This window comes from Hordeum vulgare, chromosome 6H (assembly GCF_904849725.1).
Source record: "Hordeum vulgare subsp. vulgare chromosome 6H, MorexV3_pseudomolecules_assembly, whole genome shotgun sequence".
Lineage (NCBI taxonomy): Eukaryota > Viridiplantae > Streptophyta > Magnoliopsida > Poales > Poaceae > Hordeum > Hordeum vulgare.
Window position 1 is genome coordinate 358,552,605 of NC_058523.1, and position 23,353 is coordinate 358,575,957.

The 23,353-nt window shown below is 44.5% G+C and overlaps 1 protein-coding gene across 4 annotated transcripts; it reads right to left on the reverse strand.

Moving 5' to 3' along the window:
- Positions 1–1,304: 1,304 nt before the first annotated feature.
- Positions 1,305–12,184, reverse strand: LOC123402701 (F-box/LRR-repeat protein 14-like). Of its 4 annotated transcripts, none has more exons than XM_045096643.1 (16): positions 11,873–12,184; positions 11,008–11,368; positions 10,792–10,920; positions 10,185–10,392; positions 9,748–9,894; positions 9,488–9,562; positions 9,232–9,303; positions 8,981–9,052; positions 7,859–7,930; positions 7,323–7,394; positions 7,157–7,228; positions 6,725–6,796; positions 5,882–6,025; positions 2,274–2,345; positions 1,833–1,979; positions 1,305–1,743 (listed from the first exon to the last, which is right to left on the reverse strand). In XM_045096643.1, the coding sequence occupies exons 2-16, from the start codon at positions 11,209–11,211 to the stop codon at positions 1,559–1,561; spliced, it is 1,743 nt and encodes a 580-aa protein (XP_044952578.1). In that variant the 5' UTR covers positions 11,212–11,368; positions 11,873–12,184; the 3' UTR covers positions 1,305–1,558. The 4 variants fall into 4 exon arrangements, with proteins under 4 accessions (XP_044952578.1, XP_044952576.1, XP_044952575.1 ...); XM_045096641.1 differs by having other exon boundaries at positions 10,999–11,368; positions 11,877–12,183; XM_045096640.1 differs by having other exon boundaries at positions 10,999–11,368; positions 11,873–12,183.
- Between the last annotated feature and the right edge of the window lie 11,169 nt (positions 12,185–23,353).

Below are 23,353 nucleotides of genomic sequence, written 5' to 3' on the forward strand. Positions count from 1 at the left end.
GGGGCGCTGGATGCGTGCCACGGCAATGGGGGAGGCCGGTGGCGGCCATCGCCACGGCCACGTCTCCCCCTGTGAGCAGTGGGAGGAAGACGACGGGCGAGATGGGCTAGGCCGACAGGGTCACTCAGGCTCAACGAGAGAGGCCTTTTTATTTTTGTTTTATTTTCCTTTTTTTGTTCTGTTAATTATTTATTTTTGTGATAATATACACTGGTAAAAAAAGGGGACTTAGCCCATTAATTGAAATTTAATAATTGGCACTGCCACAAAAAAGTATGGAATTTATTTGAACATGTTGACACTTTTTCATAATTCAAACGAGCATTTAAAATTGGTTTTTGGCTCTGTTTTTAAAGGTAGGGTCCACACCAGGGGACATGTGATGTTGTTTTTCTTAACATTATTTATTTTGATTTTTCTATAAAAGGTGCAACATTTTTATATGATGTTTGAGGATTTATTTTAGGTTATCACAATAAAATTTTAGGGCATTTAATAGTGGAATCTGAAATGAGATATGAAATCCATATTAATCATGCACTGTTTAGCAAAATAATTAGGCATTATTATGGGTATTACTATAGCTTAATTGTAATGATCGCATAATCTAAAAATGTTACAGTCAATAAGAGGCAAATAAAAGAAAGCAGGCACAAGAAAGGATGACGCCACAAGTAAGAGAAAGCAGGCACAAGAAAGGATGACGCCACAAGTAAGACGTCTTTGGATGCTTGATGGATGACCTTCGCTCTTTTGGCCCGTCCTCTTGCATTGTGGTTTAAGAGGTGTCTGATGTCTTGTGTCGAGGTATTCTTAGAGGGTGTTTGGATCACTAGAGACTAGAGACTAGTAGTAGTCACCTTTAGTCAGTAAACCTCCAAACACCCCTGACTAATGGGTGACTAAAACTAGTTTAGTCCCTAGTCACCCACCCCCAACTAAAAGTGACTAAAGTCTCTTCTCCAATTAATTTGCGGGCCCATCCTGTTGCAGGCTCATCCTCCCATGATGGCACGCCAATGGAAGGGAGAGAAATGAGAATAATTTAATACATAGACATTTAATGCTGACTAGTAGTAGTCACCTTCCAAACATGGCCTGACTAAAAACTTCTAGTCTGACTACTACTAGTCACATGACTAGAGAGTATCCAAACACCCTTTTATCATGTTTTTTTTTACGTAGTAGCAATGTCGGAATTCATGAAGGTTGTGTATTAGAAAGTACGGCGGGGTCGCATGTGGTTGTGGGGTTTAGTACCGTGTGAGTAGTTAGTCTGTGTTCCGTTGTCCGGTTTCCGTAAATTAACTAGGCAATTCTTTTCTTCTTAATTAAACACACATGGCGAGGAAGCGTGTTATTTACAATTTTGTCCCTGCCCCTGATTCGGCATTTAGAAGAAGGGAAGAAATAGGATAGAGTCGTGTTTTTCGTCACTCGGAACTTAACAGTAGAGAGAAAAACTGCGTAAATAACAGAGAAAAAACTAGGGCACGGGTCTGCGGAACCACGGTCTTGGGGCCCGATCAGACGCTCAGTCGCGTCCGCTCCATGGAGACTACTCAGGCCGAACACTTATCAGATTGGGGAGGGCCGTTGCCCTGAGCTTCTTCATCTCATTGACTGTCACCCTGCACGAATCCAGTGTCAGCGAGCGCAAGTTCTGCAGCGCCTTCAGGTGACGGAGACCGGCGTTGGACACCCGAGAGTTGGAGACATTCAAGGAGACCAAAGCTGTCAAGCCTGTCAAAACAAGATCCATCAGATATGAGCACGTACAACTACAAGCAGATATCATGTTTTCTCTGCCAGCTTAGGTGAAGACGAAATACCAGAAATCAGTTCCAGTGTTTTGTCTGTCAACTTAGCATTTTGCGAAAGGTTGAGGAGCGTTAGAGCTTTGAGGTCCTTGATATTCTTCACCCCAGCATCAGTGATTGACCCGCCGCATACTTCAAGGGACTCGAGATTCTTAAAATCTGAAACAGCATCATAAATCATGCCAGGGAGAGGGTGAGGTCGCACGCTCAAGTGCAGAAAGTTACAATAATTTCGAATGATATTTCTGCTAAATGGTCTTTAGAATTGGGTGATGCAATGCTTAAAAGCAAGATCCAAAAGAAGCAACTGGCTCTATGTTCTGATATAACCTCAGCTAGTATTAGCTAGGTGCAGCAGAGTACAAACAAGAGTTCATACAAGTGGTTGCAAGAAATGTAGGCTAGCGTTACCAATACAACAATGTGAAAATGATCGTGGAGGTGTGCTCTTACATCTCAAGAAGCTTGTCCCATGGTCAGTCACCCGAGCTCCAAAAAGGTCAAGATGAGTCAACCCAGTAAGACCTGTATTACCTCCAGGGGTCAAACTTCTATAGATATCAAATAATGAAGAAACCAGTATTCACGACCAGATTAAGTGCATGCTGCAAAATTATGCTATTCTTTGTATCAGAAATCTTATCGGAGGTAACTACCATGTTCGCTAATATCAAATATGAAGCACAAAAAAAGAACACATATGGCACACGAGGTACATACGAGACAACAGAGAAAATGGTAGAAACTAGGGTTCTACCGGCCCTCTGCCTTAGGTTATAAGGACACATATGGCACACGAGGTACATGCGAGACAACAAAGAAAATGGTAGAAACTAGGGTTCTACCGGCCCTCTGCCTTAGGTTATAAGGGTAGGAGGGAGGTTGGAGGAGACGAGGGGGCCGCGGTCGGCGCAACGGCGCCGTCTTGGCGTAGGGAGGAGGCGGCGGCGAGTAGAGGAGGCGGTGGCTAGGGTTAGGGTTCCGGCTCCTCTGGGAGCCGGGCAATAGAATTGTCTTATTGCTTCATTCCAAAAGAGTTGTTTACATCGGTTTATATAACCTCGATAACTTGGACTCTAAGATAACTAAGATAACTTGGACTCTAAGATAACTAAGATAACTTGGGCTAAGCCCCTAATATTATTAAGATAACTGGACCAGTTTGGCCTCTGATCAGAACATTTCTCCCACCTGCGCAGACAGCTCGTCCTCGAGCTGGATGTCTAGAAAATATTGGCGGAATTCCTTGAGCTGCTCCCAAGGTGCCTTCGGAGGGTTGAGCTAGTCCGAAGTACGTCATGCATCAAGGCCTGGAATGTCGCCGGCGCATTGGAGAGACCGAGAAGCATCACCAAAAACTCGAAGTGATCGTGATGGTAGCCAGAACGCAAGTCGAGCATAGGGAATAAGCGTGGCCCTTGCGTCTTTTCCCGGAGCTCCGCCATGACCGGTATAGGAAAATTGACCCTCGTCGTCGTGGTAGTGATAGCACGGTAATCGAGGCAGAAACGCCACAAGCCCCCGGGCTTGTGAACAAGGAGCACCGGTAAAAGGTCGCCGTGCCGCTGCAGGAGATGAGCCAACAGGGGCGGCTCGGAGTCTGCTATGGCGGTCAACAGCTGAGAGGGAAATGCTGGAGAAGTGCCACCCTCGCCCTTCCACTGCACCATGCGCCCTTGACGCCAGAAAGTTATCGTCGGTGCGTCGAAGTCCCAAAGGATGGGTCCAAGCGCCCGCAAGAAGTCGACACTGAGGATGAAGTCGTAGTCGCCCAAGTCGATGCCGACGCGCGTGATGGCGAAGGACTCGTCGCCGATGAAGATGGGAACCTGCTGCGCAATTCCGTGGCAACGGAGACGGTCACCATTAGCCACGGTAACTTGGAGCTGCTCGCCGCCCGTCGGCTGGAGGGCCAAGCGATGCATGGTAGACGTGGGCAGGAAGTTGTGTGTAGAGCCCGTGTCCAGGAGAGCTAAGAGGCGCTCCCCATTAACCGTCACCAGCAACAACATCGTTGTTTCCGTTCGTATGCCGACAAGGGCATGCAGGGAGACCACGAGAGCCAAGAGCGGTGGCTGACGTCGGGGCTGCCGCCTCGGCAAGCTCGGAGGGAGCTGTATCCTCCGCGACATAGTCGTCCGCCTCCAGATAGAAGAGGCGCGGGCAGACGTGGCCTGGCACGTAGGGCTCATCGCAGTTGAAACATAACCCCTGGCGACGACGCTTGTTTTGTTCGGCCAGGGTTAGCCGACGGAACGGTCGAGTTGCTGTTGTGGCGGGCGTCCCTGTCGCCGGCTGGGCAGGCTGGCTGGGTGCAGGCATAGCCGGCTGAGGGGGTGGGCGAGGTGCCTGGGTCGGGAACGCCTGCTGCATAGCCACCGCCCGCTGCTCGAACGCGCGGGCATAGTACATGGCCGTCTGGATGTCCTGTGGTCCGCGCATCTCGACGTCCACGCGGATGTAGTCGGGGAGGCCCCCAACGAAGAGCTCGGCCCGCTGGCGAGTCGTCACGCCAGGCGCGTGACACACCAGGGCCTGGAAGCGGTCGGCGAAGTCCTGCACCGTGGAGGTGAAGGGTAGGCGGCCAAGCTCCGCCAACTGGCTCCCTTGGATCGGAGGCCCGAAACGTAGGAGGCAGAGCTTGCGAAAACGCTCCCATGGAGGCATGTCGCCCTCGTCATGCTCGAGAGCGTAATACCACGTCTATGCGGCACCTCGGAGGTGATATGAAGCGAGCCAGGTGCGATCCGACACTGGCGTCCGTTGCCCCCGAAAAAACTGGTCACATTGTTTGAGCCAGCTCAGGGGGTCCTCCGTGTCGTCATAGGTGGCGAAGTCCAGTTTGGCGAAGCGCGGCAGCGCGTGGGTAGGGCCGCCCTGGCGGTACGGCTCGTCGGCGCGGAGTAGTGCAGGGGTCGGCTCCGGGTACCCGTCGGGGCCGGCGAAGCTGGAGGGCCCGCCGTACTGTGGGGGTGGCACCGGTGGCGACTGGATGTGCGGCGGCGCCGAGGCCGTCGTGTAGACCGGCTGTGACGACTCGGTCACCCAGGCCGGTAGCGGCGACGGCGAGGGGGGAAACCGGAGCTGGTGGATCGGCACCCCCGGCACAGAGGTAGGGCGCGGCCCAGAGGTGGTTTGTGGCGGCGGCGGCAGCTGCAGCGGCCCGGCCGAGGGTGGCGGAGGCAGCTGCAGTGTTGGCTGCAGCGGCCAGGCGAGCGCGGCGGTTGCCGCCAGCAGCGGCTGCTGCCAGGACGGGCCGATGCTGGGCTGGTGATGACGTGACTGGCTGCGGCCCGTAGGGCGCGGCCAGGTATAGCCGGATGCCCTGGACGGCAGTAGCCAGGTCGCGGATCGTGCCGGTCAGCTCCTCCGGGGTGAGGACGGCCGGAGGCGGCGCGACAGAAGAGGCCGGCGCAGGCAGGTGCGGCCCGCCGGCCGTGGAGATAATCGGAGTGGTGGTGGGGGACGACGGCGCAACGGTGGAGACGGGCAGCGGTGATGGCATTATCGAACCAGAGCCTCGTGATACCAAACTGTTAGAAACTAGGGTTCTACCGGCCCTCTGCCTTAGGTTATAAGGGTAGGAGGGGGGTTGGAGGAGACGAGGGCGCCGCGGCCGGCGTGACGGCGCCGTCTCGGCATAGGGAGGAAGCGGCGGCGAGTAGAGGAGGCAGTGGCTAGGGTTAGGGTTCCGGCTCCTCTGGGAGCCGGGCAATAGAATTGTCTTATTGCTTCATTCCAAAAAAGCTGTTTACATTGGTTTATATAATCTCGATAACTTGGACTCTAAGATAACTAAGATAACTTGGACTCTAAGATAACTAAGATAACTTGGACTCTAAGATAACTAAGATAACTTGGGCTAAGCCCCTAATATTATTAAGATAACTAACTGGGCCTCTGATCATAACAGAAAACCACAACAATCATGCCATAATGAAAAACAGAACGGCCCCAGCAACTGGCAACTAACAGTCTCGCATCACTACTGAGCATTAGTACTATTTTAATTCAATGAGTTAACAAAGGATTATCTGCCAACTGTATCATGTGATATATACCTATGAGTGCTGCTAAGCCAACATCAGTTATCAGCCGATTGTCAAGATTAACTGACTTCAGTGAATTCAACGTGGATATCTTCTTCATGCCAGTGTCTGTCACCAATGTAAATGAGAGATTTATGCTGTGCAAATTCCGAAGACCTGCAAAATGGAACAGCTTTGTGATTAGGATGTCTCCAGTGCCTGTGCAATAGCTGAACGGAAGGGAACAAAATAACCGCAGATAACTTCTTATTCAACAAGTCCTGGTGACAATAAGGTATTATAATTTCCTGCAGTGAGGAAAGAATACACGGACATGTATGTTCAGTCTCTAACTAGAGCACATCTTGATGAGGTGTTTGATATAATATTCAAGAAGGGTAATACAATGAGAATAGGTGAAGGTGTGCATTTTGAGTCTTAACTTCTCTCAACGAAAAGTAACTAGTGTCGTAAACATCATATTATCCAGTGACCATTGACTTTTTCACCATCTTGGCATTCTTCTTCTAATACAAAACGATACGAGTTTTGGCGCATGTTCGGGTTAAATTAGCCGCTGAATTGCATTGATATAATATGGTAGAAATATTAAGAAAAATGCACCAGAAAACGATAACAAGATGCACATAAAAATAAAGTTCACATATCGGTAATTCTCCCTGCAGAGTTTGCATCATAAGATGCACACAGCCAATATTATCCATCAGTATGCCGGTTTTACTACACAAATGCTTGCCATATTCATTATATCTTTTATGCAACTTTTATCCAGTGTTTTACTATATGAATGGAATAGCACTTAACTGCTATAAGAAATGAGAACTGAAAAAATCAATATCGAAAGTCAAGACAAACCAGAAAGATGCTGGAGCCCGTTGCTTCCAATTGCTGTGTCAGAAAGCTCCAAGCTTTTCAATAACACAAGGCCTACATTAACACAGGTACAGAATTTCGTAAGCATAAAAGAGAACAATATTACCCATGATTGTAATACTCTAAAACAACCGCAAGTACAATCCAACATAGCAATTTAACTAAACGAAGTGTTTGTAACAAGATGCAGTCAACAGCATATAACTGATGCTAGTTCTGCGCTAATATCAAGGCAATCACAAGGAATAAACAAATTACAAAATCAACTGGCTAAATAGTACAACCCAATTTTTAGATCAAACATCAACTAAATACCCCAAACAAAAATAATTAATGGAACGGTACTTCTTAAATGGTAAGCCTCAAGATTGTTCATAAATGCTAAGCATCAAGAACTGTAAGAAAATAACCCACCCTTCAGATGTAGTAGACCTTCATCTCCGATCTTGCATGAATCCAGGTTTAAGGACTCCAAATTGATTAATCCTAGAAGGAAAAAATGCGTAGATACTTACACATTCTGTATGTGAACATAAAAAACTGAAGAATATCAGATAAATATTAAACAACATAGTCATACCTTTCAGATGCACCAAACATGCATCTGTAATATGGTTAAAGCCCAGATTTAAGACCTTCAATTTTTTAAGATCTGCAAAGCAGCAGCATTTTAATGAACAAGACAACAGCATGAGACAAATTTGCAGTGTGCTATGTAGTTATCAATAGAATACATATCAAGTGCTAACTAAGCGCAGTGTATTGAGAAAACTTTCTCGATTCAACAGTTACGGTAGACATTCAACAAAGCAGAGGGGTGGAGAATCTGAGTCCTCTTATATTTCTTTACGGAGGGAGTATGTTGTATGTTGGAACTTACATGTGTGAAAACTCACACGGGCTCACGTGCACTGTGAAATTTTCAAGGAGGACCTAAACTATTTATGCATCCAAAACCAGAAGCATTTCCAAAAGAGGTCACATGATAATTTTTTTGATACTGCCAGTAGCCAGTTCGACCAAACGAAAGTTTCATAACTGTTTTCGTTAAACACATATGCTTGTTTATTGTGAAACTGAATTGCTCCATCATAGTAGCAAGAACACAGTATTTACCTTCAAAGCTTTCACAGCCTTCATCATATATGCCACACCGATTCAAATTCAACAACATCAGTGAAGCCAATCCTACAGAAGCAAATGAGGCATAAGGTTATATTTTTACACTTTAATGTCTTCAAGATGAAAATTTAATTGCCTTACATAATTTGTAGCATTCTGGTTTCATCTTACAGAGAAAAAATAATACTTGCTACTTTTTCCCGATAAAGGGAGATTTAGTTGACTCTTAACAACATATTGAGCTATACATCCATAAAGAGTTTACCAGCCTCTGCATAACAAGACATACACAGCCCTTACAAGACAACTGTAAAACACAAGAACAGGAATCATATATGACTCGCATAAATCAGTGACCAATGCAAGACAAGTGCCAAAGTTCATACACCACTGGAAACTGGCTGGTCTATCCGAACCAGTAACACACTTGTTTTCCACAATAGGGCTGGCTAAGGCTGTTTAGGACACTGACCCCAATCTCCATTTTAGGTGGAATAAAGATATTACTATCTGTTCTGCTTGACTTAAACATCATAATTTCTAAATAATAATAAAATGCAAAAACAAAAACATTTTTGCTTAACACCCACACTGGAACAACCCAAGTAGCTAAGTACTAAGTGATTTAACTCTGCACTATCAGGAGACCTTATGTACAGTGGCGGACCGTGACACAAAAGTAACGAGGGCCAAATGCTAAGCCCGAAGTGCTAGCACGGGCCAAACGAAACTACCTTAGATGGGCCACTATTTACTGATTTTATTGAGTCAAATACTCATGTTTTTGGGTGGGAAAATCGGGCCATGGCCCGATATGGTCCCAAGAGGATCCACCTCTGCTTATGTATATGAACAGCACATATGAGATACGGTTAGAAGCTGTTTGGAAGAACATTATTTCTTGGTAAGTTAAGGTAGTTAGTTAAAATTTGAAGTCCAAAAAGGCTCGCAAGGAGGTTTTAAGTGAGTGTAAAATAGTACGAAATGCCAGAAAATGTAAGAAATATTTAACTAGTTAACAAACTAAATCACCACAAATCTAAGCAAATGAAGCATGCAAGACTAGTGGATCAAGGTACAAGCCATTATTAGGAAAGTTGTGGAAAGTTGCAGGACCTGAGATAGCTTCCAAGCAAGCAGCAGTCACTGGACAGCTCTCCAAGTTTAGATGTGTTAACTTGGACAAGCCTACAGGAAACAGATAAAATGTAAACACATAAGCTTTGGATCAGATCAACGTCAAGCAGTTAAATACAGATCATGCATTGACCCATAGAACGCCAAACAATGATCCTTGGATCATTCCAACACTCAAATTAAAGCACAAAGTTCTTAATAGGAAAGAGGCAGGTTATAGTCATGTTTACCAGTAAGATAAGAAACACCCAGATCCGTAATTCTACAAGAAGACAATTGCAGTTCCTTCAAATTTGTGAGATCTGCGAAAGAAAAGTGCTTGTCAAATTTTCAGGGATGGGATATGTGTTATAGATTCGTTAAATTTTAGCTGCAAAAAATTATAAAACTTCCTTCCTATTCGAAGAACGTGTCTAAGTCTGACAGGCGTTATGTGATATACCAAAGCAGAGAATATCAAGCGAAACAAATAGATTATTCTGTTACCTGATAAATACTTGATATCTGAATCCGTAATGTAGTTACAATATCTCATATTAAGTGACTCCAGCTTTCTCAGGCCTGAAAACGACAATTGCTGCTCAAATACCAAATATCAACAACTCAAAAGGTTGTCAAAGTTAAGACAGGGCAAGAATAGTGTGGTGTCAAATGCCACCATGACATTCGAAAACAAAGGGCCGCATTTAAAATTTTAGGTACCTATAGCAGTAAGTAAATTAATGTGATGTTCAGAAGGGTGATACCTTTCATATGAACAAGGCCACCATGAATCTTCAGGCAACACTCAAGGTCGAGATTTACCAAATTAACTAGATCTGCAAACACACTCATTCCTTCAGCAGTAACACCGTCACTTCTCTTGAAACTTAAAGATGTCAAGTTTGAGAAACCTGCAAATCCAATATATAGCAAAATAAATAAAAAGTTAATTGGCGGGAAGTTAGAATATTATTCTCCATTTGAAATGAAAACTTGGGCTTGCATAAGCCCATGAGCCAGGGGAGAGTTGGGCTTATCAACATTAAGGGAGTTTAAATTTATCTAACAACCAATTCCAATACCTGCTCGGATGTAATTGATTAGGTTTGCAGCGTTTGTAACAGCTACAAGCTCATACTCAAACCCATCTAATGCTAAGACATTTAGATGAGAGTAACTCAGTAAGTAGTGTGTCACTGACCTGACAAAACTCCAATGCCATGTTCTGAGACACGGTCACAGTAATTACATGACAAGCTTTGCATGCTTGAGCAATCACTAAGAAAATTTAAGCCACCATCAGTAACTTCAGAGCAAGAAATGTCAACGGACAATAATGACTGCCTTTGTGAAGCTACTACTTCCATCCAGGCATCCGTAACTCCAGGATACTCCCCCAAACAAATATCCTGATAGTGAAATACAAGAGACAGTTATCCCGCGAAGACAAAACTCTGTCTCAAAATATAGCATTCAGAATATTTTGTACTCCAGTAAGTAAGATTTATTAGGTTTGAGAAGCTGCCTTGTCATCTATAAATATCCGGTTTCAGTGTCAGATGATCCCAATACAAGGAGGTTATCGATTATATCCAAAGCAGGAAAGAGCACATAAAGTAATCAATAACTTTAATTTCACATAGAAGTATTAAGTTTGATGGAACCATATCTGGTTTACTACTTTCTTGATCAAGACCGGCTTATTGTTTCGATTAAATCCCATCATTTATTTTTCAGTGTCTTATCTCTTATATGAGACTAAATTGAGAATCACACTTGTAAGAAAGCACAGGCAACTGAAACCTTACATGCAGCGCACAATCCCGGAAGGTTTCAAGCGATTCCTCCGTGAGACGGTTCGAGCCCACCAGTTCATCGAAAATCTGCTGGCTGATATCACTCGGCAGCATAGCAAGAGTAGAATACTTACTGATATCCTGCATATGCATTTGACGTCATCAAACAAAAAATGCGGCATTTCTCAGCAAAGCAAAAACACATGTCCACAAAACTACCTTGCATACTTTGGCCACACAGAGGTTCATGAGCGTCGGGCACCGGTCAGGGTACTTCCCTTGTCCCTTGCGGGAGACATCAGAGCTGCTGCGGGGAAGTGTGAGCAGCAGCCATTTCAAGCTGCTGGTCTTTGAGAACCTCGTCGGTGTCTGGAGGGAGTCGTCGTCCTCCTCCACCAATTGGCTTCGCTTCCTTGAACAGACCCCACCCATGATCGGTGTGGACTGGAACTATCACTCCTCCCCTTTCCCTGTGCACTCGAAGGGATGTATGAGCCTGCACAATCTTGGTTCTGAATGACTGACAGCTGCACCGCGTCAACCATTTGCGGCGTACGCCTCTACTTAATTAGTCAGCTTCCACTCCATTCTACGACATGAAAGATATCATACAGCTTTAGGAGTAGTAGAACTTTACCATTACAGTTTATTTAAAAAAAAATATTAATCATGCATGATGCACGCACTACATCCTAGATGGCCAAAAACCAAATCCAAGAAACTGAAGGTCGCATTAAAATAAAAGGAGCGAGCACCCGTCCTGCAGCTACCCGAACAACAGAATCCCAGCAGGCCAGCTGAAGTAACAAAATCAAAAAATTCCAAATAAATTAACAGCACAACCGCACTCCAATCCAAGCTCAGATGAACCAGGAGCCGATCAAGGCGACCTCAAAAAGCTCACCGGTCAATCAATACGTATCGGATTAACGGACGGCAGCAGTGGCAGATTACCGCAGCAAAAGCGGATAAAGAAGGTAAGTTGGGGGGAAAGGAACAGTGGCCCAACAAACCCCACAGCGCCCAATCCATAGAGTCCCCACAAAAGAAGTATCGAAACAAACAACGCCATAGTCGGACGCCGAACTCTCACCTACCCCACCGCCGCGGAGCCGCACCGGAAGCCACCGGCTAAACCCAAACCCCCTGCGCTGGGGTTCAGCTCCACGGTTTTAACCCCGCCAATTCGACGCGAGATCGACGAGCGCGACGAGCTCTCGCTGGATGGGGGCAGCGCGCTGGAGAAAGGGAGGGAGGAAATGGAAGCGGGGGAAACTGTTATTGTAGCACGAACAGGAGCCGCGGGCGAGCTCCACGTGTCCTGTGGGGCCACGAAGCTCGGTGTTCCTGGCTTGCTTGTGGGCCGTGGGCATGAGAGCCCGGGATGTCGGTCTGGACCTCTCGGGGCTGCTGGGAGCGTCCGCCCCCGCGGTAGCCGGTTTGGAGGATGGGATAAGGCGAAGAGGTTGTCGAACCGCAGGTTCACCGGTTCAATTGTCGGTTTTTAAAAAATAAAATGATAAATATATTGAATAATATATGTGTTAATATAGTGTGAAACAATGGTTAAAAATTATTATTTTCATGTTTTAAACAACAAACTAGCATAGTCGAGTTGATTATAGGGTCATGGACGTCGTATTGGTCACACGACCTGGGTTTGAATCCCACTTCTCTCAATTTTTTTTAAAATATTTTCTTGGTTTTTCCTGGTTTAATAACCCGGTTTTCTAGAAAACCGGTCGGTTCGACCGGTTTTTTTGGTCGGATTGCAGAACGGTCTTATTAGCTTAAAAACCCGATGAGGCTGCCGATTCCGGTTTTTTCTGGTCCGACCGCCGGTCCGGTCCGGTTTTCTAAACTAGGGGCCACACGCTCGCTACCGGCCGACTGTACTGCCGGGTGTGGCCGTATTGGCCGCCTTGTTTGGCATACACGTATGCGTGGTGCTGTATTGTTCATGTGTTCATGGTGTCGTTGCTTAATTTTTTTATTCCTGCTGAATGATGTTTGACAGCTTGATTAATATCTCTCTTGGGACGGCACGCATACACTTTTCCGACAAGATAGATGAATCCATGGGTTCACTGTTGCTGAGATCGCCCCCCTCGTGGTTAGCCTTGTTGACCAACGTATCAGAAACAAGCGCACCATTCAGCAGGCGTTGAGTGAATCTGGCTGGACCAACGACGTGCACGGAGACCTAAACTTCACGACGCATATTCAGCTCACCCACCTGCAGCAGGCGATCGCCACGGTCCAGAGGGATCCCACCACTCTTGATGCTTTTGACTGGCCTTGCGATACATCGGATTCCTACACTACCAGATCAGTCTATGATAGACTATGCCAAAGCCTGCAAAGGGTTCCTTTTGTTGCGTGTATTTGGCGCAGCTGGGCGCCAAGGGTTCCTTTTGTTGCGTGTATTTGGCGCAGCTGGGCGCCTCTGAAATGCAAAATCCATGTGTGGCTCGATGTGCAGCACATGATCTGGACCTATGATCGCCGCGCGGGACACGGGCTGCAAGACAGCCCTTCAGCATGCTACATATGTCTTCAAGACGAGGATAATGCAAAGCACATCCACATCGGATGCAACTATGCCAAAGAGGTTTGGGATCGCTTCTTGACCTCTCTGAACACCAATGTGCGAAGACCGTAATCGCAAGACCTCATCCTAGACTGGTGCCTTCAAGCCAAAGTGATCTTCAAGGGAGATATCAAGAGAGGCTTCGACACCTTCATCATTGATGTGGCATGGTCTTTGTGGAAACAAAGGAATGCTAGGGTGTTCAACTGCTTGGAACAATTCAAAACAGCTATCCAATTGCATGATCACATTATGGAGGAAATTCGCGAATGGAAAGAGGCAAGACTAGGTTCTGGTGTTCTAAACCGTTTTGTGAGTGAGTAGTCTTAGTTTCATTTGGTATGGGAATTGAGTTGTAATACTTACTGTGATGCTCACATCGTTAGCAAGTCTTGTATATGTTCTTTCTCTCTCTTCTATAAAATTATGGTACGCCTTTGGCGTACTCTTGAAAAAAAATCCGACGCCTCAAATGTATGTGAACGCTCCGGACACGTCCATCGAATAGTGACCGATTAACCCTTAAATAATGCATTCTAAACCGGATACCTCAAATCCATACTGTTACATATAGTGTAAACCTAATAGCAAGCGGAACTCGTCCGGCTCAATCGTGCACATGTCCGACGGCTGGTTACGTCCCTCATAGTGTCGGTTCGATCGCCGATGAGGTACAGTAGGGCATTGGACACTAGCCAACTCACGAGAGTCGAGCTCCCGACGTCTCCCATGCCCTACTCTTCCTTGTCGGAGCCCATAACTCGAAGGGTGTCGGTGGACGTGAGATCGATGATGAATCCCTCCCGGGAGGACCCGACACCCATTATATTTGGTAGACCTTTCTTGAATACCATTAATGTTGAAATTGATTGTGTTCAAGAAAAGGTTAAAGTAAGTTTTGGTGATGTGTCTCATGAACTTAATTTCTCTAAGTTTGGTAGACAATCACATGAGAAAGAATTATCTAGTACAGATAAAATTATTGGTCTTGCTTCTATTGTGGTGCCTCCCACTCATCCTTTATAACAATATTTGCTAGATCATGAAAATGATATGCATATGAATGGGAGAAATGAAATAGATGTGATATTCTTTAAGCAAGCACCTATCCTTAAACATAATTTGCATGTCGACATTTTAGGAGATCCTTCCCCACCGAAAGGAGATCCGGTGTTTTGTATTAAAGAAATTACCTCATACATTCAAATATGCTTATCTTGATGAAAAGAAGATATATCATATTATTATTAGTGCTAACCTTTTGAGGGCGTGAAGAAAAGAAGATATACCCTATTATTATTAGTCCTAACCTTTCGGAGCATGAAGAAAAGAAGATATACCTGCTTGCCCCTATTACAGTAGTGCAAGTAAGCTATCATCGGTGCATAAAGCAATAAAAATTGCTCCTAAATATCAAAGATATTTTATTGTAAGGGAAAATAAGCTTTGTACGATCTTGTGATGGCAAAGAAATAAAAGTGACAAACTTCATAATAAAGTTTGCTATCATAAGAGACAATATAAAGTGATGTTCCTTTACATTATGAGTTTGCACATCCCAAATTGAAAAGCACATGACAACCTCTGCTTCCTCTGTGAAGGGCCTATCTTTTACTTTCGTGTATTTACTTTTATGCAAGAGTCAATAATGTTTATCCCTATTTCAATCTATTAATTATTTAGTTGGCAAGCGTCATGTGTTGGGGAAATATCCAGGCATATATCTCGAGTTGGATGTAGATGAGCATGAGTCATTATTGTTGATAATATCATTGAGGTCGATAAGTTCGGTGTCAAAAACAATAAAGCCCCTATCTTCCTATGTGTCTGATGGAAACGTTTGCTCCAAAAATATGCAATGAGTGTTAGCAATCATAGAACACTAAATGATAGTTGAGTATGTGAACTTGCTAAAATGAAAGGTCTTACATAGACTATTTTCTGAAACATGATGAATTGTGATTGTCTAACTAAGAACATAGTTTTTTGGTTGCTAATAATGTTTATGCTTCATACTTAAATATTTATGGATATATTGTTGTTTACGAGAAGTTTTATGATCGAAACTTGCTACTATGTTAATATTCATGATGCCCTCATGTTCGTATTTTGTTTCTATCGACACCTCTTTCCAATTATGTGATCAATATTATCAAGTTTGGCTTTTGCTTGAGGACAAGCGAGGTCTAAGCTTGGGGGGGGGGGGTTGGTACGTCCATTTTGCATCATGATTTCCTATTGTATTTATATTGTTCTTGGTCATTATCCCACTTTATGATACATTTGTAATGCCTTTTCTCTCTTAATTTGTAAGATCTACACAAATAGGGAAATTGCCTGAAACTGGAATTCTGGACTTGAAAGCCGTGTAAAAGCTGGAAATTTTCTGGACTACAAATGACATGAAACTTCACGGAGATTTTTATGGAATATTTAAGAATTATTGGAGCGAAGAAGTCCCATAGGGGGCCACCTGTTGGTGCCAAGCCAACAGGGCACGCCCACCCCCTCGGTGTGCCCTAATGGCTTGGGAGGCCCACAGACAGGCCCTAGTGCCCCTTTTCTGTGATATGATGGGTTTTGACCTAGAAAAAATAGGAGGATGCTTTCGGGATGAAGTGTTCCCGTCTTGAGGCGGAAACCTGGGCAGAGACCCTTTTTCTATCAGGAATTGTGATTCTCTTGGGGAAACTTCCCTCCGGGAGGGGTGTGGGTGTCAAAACCGGCTGATCCCTGTTGGGGAACGTAGTAAATTCAAAATTTTCCTACGCCATACAATGATCTATCTATGGAGATACCAGCAACGAGTAAGAGGGAAGAGCATCTTCATACCTTTGAAGATCGCTAAGCGGAAGCGTTACTAGAACGCGGTTGATGGATTCGTACTCACAGCGATTCACATCGCGGCGTAATTCCGATCTAAGTGCTGAATCACGGCACCTCCGCGTTCAACACACATGCATCCCGGTGACGTCTCCAACACCTTGAACTAGCAAGGAGGAAGGAGAGGTTGAGGGAGAGCTCCGGCAGCACGATGGCGTGGTGGCGGTGGAGCTACGTGGAACTCCGGCAGGGCTTCGCTAAGCACCACGGAGGATGAGGAGGGAGAGAGGTAGGGCTGCGCCGAGAGAGAGAGAGATTCGTGTGTTTCAAATCAGCCAAAACCTCCACTACATATAGGGGGAAGGGGGAGGGGGCGCAACCCTTAGGGTTCCCACTCCCAAGGGGTGCGGCAGCCCCCATCTGCTCCACGAGGTGGCGGACAGAAGGGGAGGAGGGATGTGGCGCACCCCTGGTGGGCCTTAGGCCCACCTAGCTTAGGGTTTGCCCCCTTTCCCTCTCCCCTGCACCTTCGGCCCCTGGTGGGAGGCACACCAGCGCACTCTGGGCTGGTTCCCTTCCACCTTTTCGCCCATGTCACCTTTTGGGGCTGGTGGACCCTCCCGGTGGTCCCAGTACGCTACCTGTGACGCCCGAAACATTTCCGGTGTCCAAAACCTTTCATCCTATATATCAATCTTTACCTCCGGACTATTCCGGAGCTCCTCGTGACGTCCGGGATCTCATCCGGGACTCTCAACAACCTTCAGTAACCACGTACACTATTTCCCTATAACCCTAGCATCATCGAACCTTAAGTGTGTAGACCCTACGGGTTCGGGAAGCATGCAGACATGACCGAGACACCTCTCCGGCCAATAACCAACAGCGGGGTCTGGATACCCATGTTGGCTCCACATGTTCCACGATGATCTCATCGGATTAACCATGATGTCAAGGATTCAATCAATCTCGTATGCAATTCCCTTTGTCTATCGGTATGATACTTGCCCGAGATTCGATCGTCGGTATCCCTATACCTTGTTCAATCTCGTTGCCGGCAAGTCTCTTTACTCGTTCCGTAGCGCATCATCCCGTGGCTAACTCCTTAGTCACACTGAGCTCATTATGATGGTGTTCTACCGAGTGGGCCCAGAGATACCTCTCCGTCATACGGAGTGACAAATCCGGTCTCGATTCGTACCAACCCAACACACACTTTCGAAGATACCCGTAGTGCACCTTTATAGTCACCCAGTTACGTTGTGACGTTTGATACACCCAAAGCATTCCTACAGCATCCGAGAGTTGCACACTCTCATGGTCTAAGGAAATGATACTTGACATTAGAAAAGCTTTAGCAAACGAACAACACGATCTGGTGCTATGCTTAGGATTGGGTCTTGTCCATCACATCATTCCCCAATGATGTGATCCCGTCATCAATGACATCCAATGTCCATGATCAAGAAACCATGATCATCTATTGAGCAACGAGCTAGCCAACTAGAGGCTCACTAGGGACACATTGTGATCTATGTATTCACACATGTATTACGGTTTCCGGTTAATACACTTATAACATGAATAATAGACAATTATCATGAACAAGGAAATATAATAATAACCAATTATTATTGCCTCTAGGGCATATTTCCAACAGTCTCCCACTTGCACTAGAGTCAATAATCTAGCACTATGTGATTGCAATGAATGTAACACCCATACAGTTATGGGGTTCGATCATGTCTTGCTCGTGAGAGAGGTTTATAGTCAACGGGTCTGAACCTTTCAGATTCGTGTGTGCTTTACAAATTTCTATCTCTTCATATAGATATTGCTACCATGCACCATTTGGAACTATTCCAAATGACTACTCCACTATATGAATCCGGTTTACTATCCAGATTAGTGACAAAGCTTTCATCAACGTAAATCCTTTACGAAGAACTCTTTAATCACCTCCATAATCGAGAAATATTCCTTAGTCCATAAGTTACTAAGGATAACTTTGACCGCTGTCAAGTGATCCATTCCTGGAACATTCTTGTACCCCTTGACTAACTCATGGCAAGGCACACTTTATGTGCGATACACAGCATAGCATACTTATAGAGCCTGCGACTGAAGCATAGGGGACGACCTTTGTCATTTCTCTTTCTTCTACCGTGGTCGGGCTTTTGAGTCTTACTCAAAAATTCACACCTTATAACACAGCCAAGAACTCCTTCTTTTGCCGATATATTTTGAACACTTTCAAAAATTGTCAAGGCATACATTTTATTGAAATTTCTATTAAGCACTTTGATCTATATCCATAGATCTTGATGCTCAATTTTCAAGTAGCTCATCCAGGTTTTCTTTTGAAAAACTCCTTTCAAACAACCCTTTATGCTTTCCAGAAGTTCTACATTATTTCCGATCAACCATATGTCAACCACATATATTTATCAGAAATTCTATAGTGCTCCCACTCACTTCTTTGGATACAAGTTTCTCATAAACTTTGTATAAAACCAAAAACTTTGATCATCTTATCAAAGTGCATATTCCAACTCCGAGATGCTTGCTCCAGTCCATAGAAGGATCGCTGGAGCTTTGCATACTTGTTAGCACCCTTTAGGATCGAGAAAATCTTCTGGTTGTATCACATACAACCTTTCCTTACGAAAATCATCGAAGAAACAATATTTTGACATCCTATCTGCAAGATTTCATAAATGATGCAGCAACTGCTAACATAAGTCCAACAGACTTTCAGCATCGCTACGAGTGAGAAAGTCTCATCGTAGTCAACTCTTCGAACTTTGTCGAAAACATCTTTGCGACAAGTCGAGCTTTCTCAATGGTGATTTATCACCATTATCGTCTATCTTCCTTTTAAAGATCCATCTGTAGTTAATGGTCTTATGACCATGAAGTAGTTCTTCCAAAGTCCATACTTTGTTTTCATACATGGATCCTCTCTCGGATTTCATGGCCTCCAGCCATTCGTCGGAATCCGGGCCCACCATCGCTTCTCCATAGCTCGTAGGTTCATTGTTGTCCAACAACATGACCTTCAAGACAGGGTTACTGTACCACTCTGAAGCAGCAGTACGTGACCTTGTCGACCTACGAGGTTTCTAGTAACTTGATCTGAAGTTTCATGATCACTATCATTAGCTTCCACTTCAATTGGTGTAGGCGCCACAGTAACAACTTCTTGTGCCCTGCTACACACACACTGGTTGAAGTGATAGTTCACATAACCTCATCAAGTTTCCACCAAAACTCCCACTCAATTATTTCGAGAGAAACTTTTCCTCAAGAAAGGATCCGTTTCTAGAAACAAACACATTTGCTTCCAGATCTGAGATAGGAGGTATACCCAACTGTTTTGGGTGTCCTATGAAGATGCATTTATCCGCTTTGGGTTCGAGCTTATCAGCCTGAAACTCTTTCACATAAGCATCGCAACCCCAAACTTTTAAGAAATGGCATCTTAGGTTTCTCTAAACCATAGTTCATACGGTGTCATCTCCACGGAATTACGTGGTGCCCTATTTAAAGTGAACGCGGTTGTCTCTAATGCCCAACCCACAAACGATAGTGGTAATTTGATAAGAGACATCATAGCATGCACCATATCTAATAGGGCATGACCATGACGTATGGACATACCATCAGTCTATGGTGTTCCAGGTGGCATGAGTTGTGAAACAAATTTTCACGTGAAACTATTTTCACATTGTCTTAAACGTTTACCAAACTCACCACTTAGATATATATGTTTACCTCCACGATCACATCGTAGACTAATTATCCTCTTGTCACGATGATCTTCAACTTCACTTTGAAATTACTTGAACCTTTTCCAATAATTCAGACTCGTGTTTCATCAAGTAAATACACTAGTATCTACTCAAATCATTTGTGAAGTATGAAAGTAATGATATCCACTGCGTGCTTCAGTACTCATTGGATTGCACACATAAAAATGTATTACTTCCAACAAGTTACATGCTTGTTCCATCTTACTAGAAAACGAGGTCTTCAGTCATCTTGCCCATGTGGTATGATTTGCATGTCTCAAGTGATTCAAAAATCAAGTGAGTCAAACGATCCATCCGCATGGAGTTCCTTCATGCGTTTACACCAACAGACATGGTTTGCATGTCTCAAATGTTTCAAAAATGAGTGAGTACAAAGATCCATCAGCATGGAGATTCTTCATGCATTTTATACCAATATGACTCAAGCAACATTGCCACAAGTAAGTGGTACTATCATTACTACTTTGTATCTATTGGCAACAATACTATGAACATGTGTATTACTACGATCGAGATTCAATAAACCGTTCATTTTAGGTGCAAGACCATTGAAGGTATTATTCAAGTATACAAAATAACTATTATTCTTTTAAATGAATAACCGTGTTGCAATAAACATAATCCAATCATGTCTATACTCAACCCAAACACCAATTAACAATTATTTAGGTTTAAATCTAATCCCGATGGTAGAGGGAGCGTGCGACGTCTGATCACATCAACCTTGGAAACACTTCCAACACTCATCGTCACCTCGCCTTTAGCTAGTATCCGTTTATTCTGTAGCTTTTATTTCCAGTTACTAACACTTAGCAACTGAACCGGTATCTAATACTCTGGTGCTACTAGGAGTACTAGTAAAGTACACATCAATATCATGTATATCCAATATACTTTTGTCGACTTTGCCAACCTTCTCATCTACCAAGCATCTAGGGTAGTTCCCCTTCAGTGACTGTTCCCCTCATTTCAGAAGCATTTAATCTCGGGTTTGGGTTCAACCTTGGATCTCTTCATAGAGCAGCAACTGGTTTTCCGTTTAATGAAGTATCCCTTCAAGCCCTTTCCCTTCTTGAAACTAGCGGTTTTACAAACCATCAACAATTGATGTTCCCTTTTGACTTCTACTTTCACGGTGTCAAACGTCGCGAATGGCTCAAGGATCATCGTATCTATCCTTGATATGTTATAGTTCATCACGAAGCTCTAGTAGCTTGGTGTCAGTGATTTTGGAGAACCATCACTGTCTCATCTGGAAGATCAACTCCCACTCGATTTAAGTGATTGTAGTACTCGGACAATCTCAGCACATGCTCAACGATTGAGCTCTTCTCCTTTACTTTGAAAACAAAGAATCTTGTCGAAGGTCTCATACCTCTCAACAAGGGCACGAGCATGAAATCCCAATTTCATCTCTTGGATCATCACGTATGTCCCGCGATGTTCGAAACGTCTTTAATGCCTCAATTCTAAGTCGTTCAAGTAATATGCACTAAACTATCATGTAGTTATCAAAAACGTGTATGTCGGATGTTCGCAACATCTACAGACCATGCTTGGGGTTCAGCACACCGAGTGGTGCATTAAAGACATAAGCCTTCTGCTTAGCGATGATGACAATCGTCAGTTAACGGACCCAGTCCGCACAATTCCTACTTTTATCTTTCAACTAAGATTTTTCTAGGAACATATCAAATACTGTAGAGCTATAGCGCAAGTTACAACATAATTTGCAAAGGCCTATTTGACTATGTTCATGATAATTAAGTTCATCTGATGAACTCCCACTTAGATCGACATCCCTCTAGTCATCCAAGTGTTACACGATCCACGTCGACTAGCCCGTGTCCGATCATCACGTGAGACGGACTAGTCATCAATGGTGAGCATCTCCATGCTGATCGTATGAACCATACGACTCATGTTTGACCTTTCGGTCTCCCGTATTCCAGGCCATTTCTGTACATGCTAGGCTCGTCGAGTCAACCTAAGTGTTTTGCGTGTGTAAACTGGCTTACACCCGTTGTATGCGAACGTTAGAATCTATCACACCTGATCATCACGTGGTGCTTTGAGACAACGATCCTTCGCAACGGTGCACACTTAGGGGAATACATATCTCGAAATTTTAATGAGGGATCATCTTATCTTTGCTACCGTTGTTCTAAGCAATAAGATGAAAAACATGATAAACATCACATGCAATCATATAGTGACATGATATGGCCAATATCATCTTGCTCCTTTGATCTCCATCTTCGGGGCACCATGATCATCATTTTCACCGGCATGACACCATGATCTCCATCATTATGTCTCCATGAAGTCGTCACGCCAACTATTACTTCTACTACTATAGCTAACCGTTAGCGATAAAGTAAAGTAATCAACATGGCGTTGCATCACATACAATAAATTAAGACAACTCCTATGGCTACTGCCGGTTGTCATACTCATCTACATGCAAGTCGTGAATCCTATTACAAGAACATGATCAATCTCATAGATCACACATGTAACATCACATCCTTTTGGCCATATCACATCACATAGCATACCCTGCAAAAACAAGTTAGACGTCCTCTAATTGTTGTTGCAATTTTTACGTGGCTGATTTGGGTTTCTAGAAAGAACGTTTCTTACCTACGTGACAGCCACACCATCGATATGCCAATGCTATTTACCCTTCATAAGGACCCTTTTCATCGAATCCGTTCTGACTAAAGTGGGAGAGACAGACACCCGCTAGCCACCTTATGTAACTAGTGCATGTCTGTCGATGGAACAAGTCTCGCGTAAGAGTACGTGTAAAGTCGGTCCGGTCCGCTTCATCCCATGATGTCGCCGAATCAGGATAAGACTAGTAATGGCAAGCAATTGACAAAATCAGCGCCCACAACCTTTGTGTTCTACTCGTGCATAGAATCTACGCATAGAAAACCTAGGCTCGGATGCCACTGTTGGGGAACGTAGTAAATTCAACATTTTCCTACGCCATACAATGATCTATCTATGGAGATACCAGCAACGAGCAAGAAGGAAGAGCATCTTCATACCTTTGAAGATCGCTAAGCGGAAGCGTAACTAGAACGCGGTTGATGGAGTCGTACTCGCAGCGATTCAGATCGCGGTGTAATTCTGATCTAAGTGCCGAATCACGGCACCTCTGCGTTCAACACACGTGCAGCCCGGTGACGTCTCCAACACCTTGAGCGAGAGCTCCGGCAGCACGACAGCATGGTGGCGGTGGAGCTACGTGGAACTCCGATAGGGCTTCGCCAAGCACCGCGGAGGACGAGGAGGGAGAGAGGTAGGGCTGCGTCGAGAGAGAGAGAGAGATTCGTGTGTT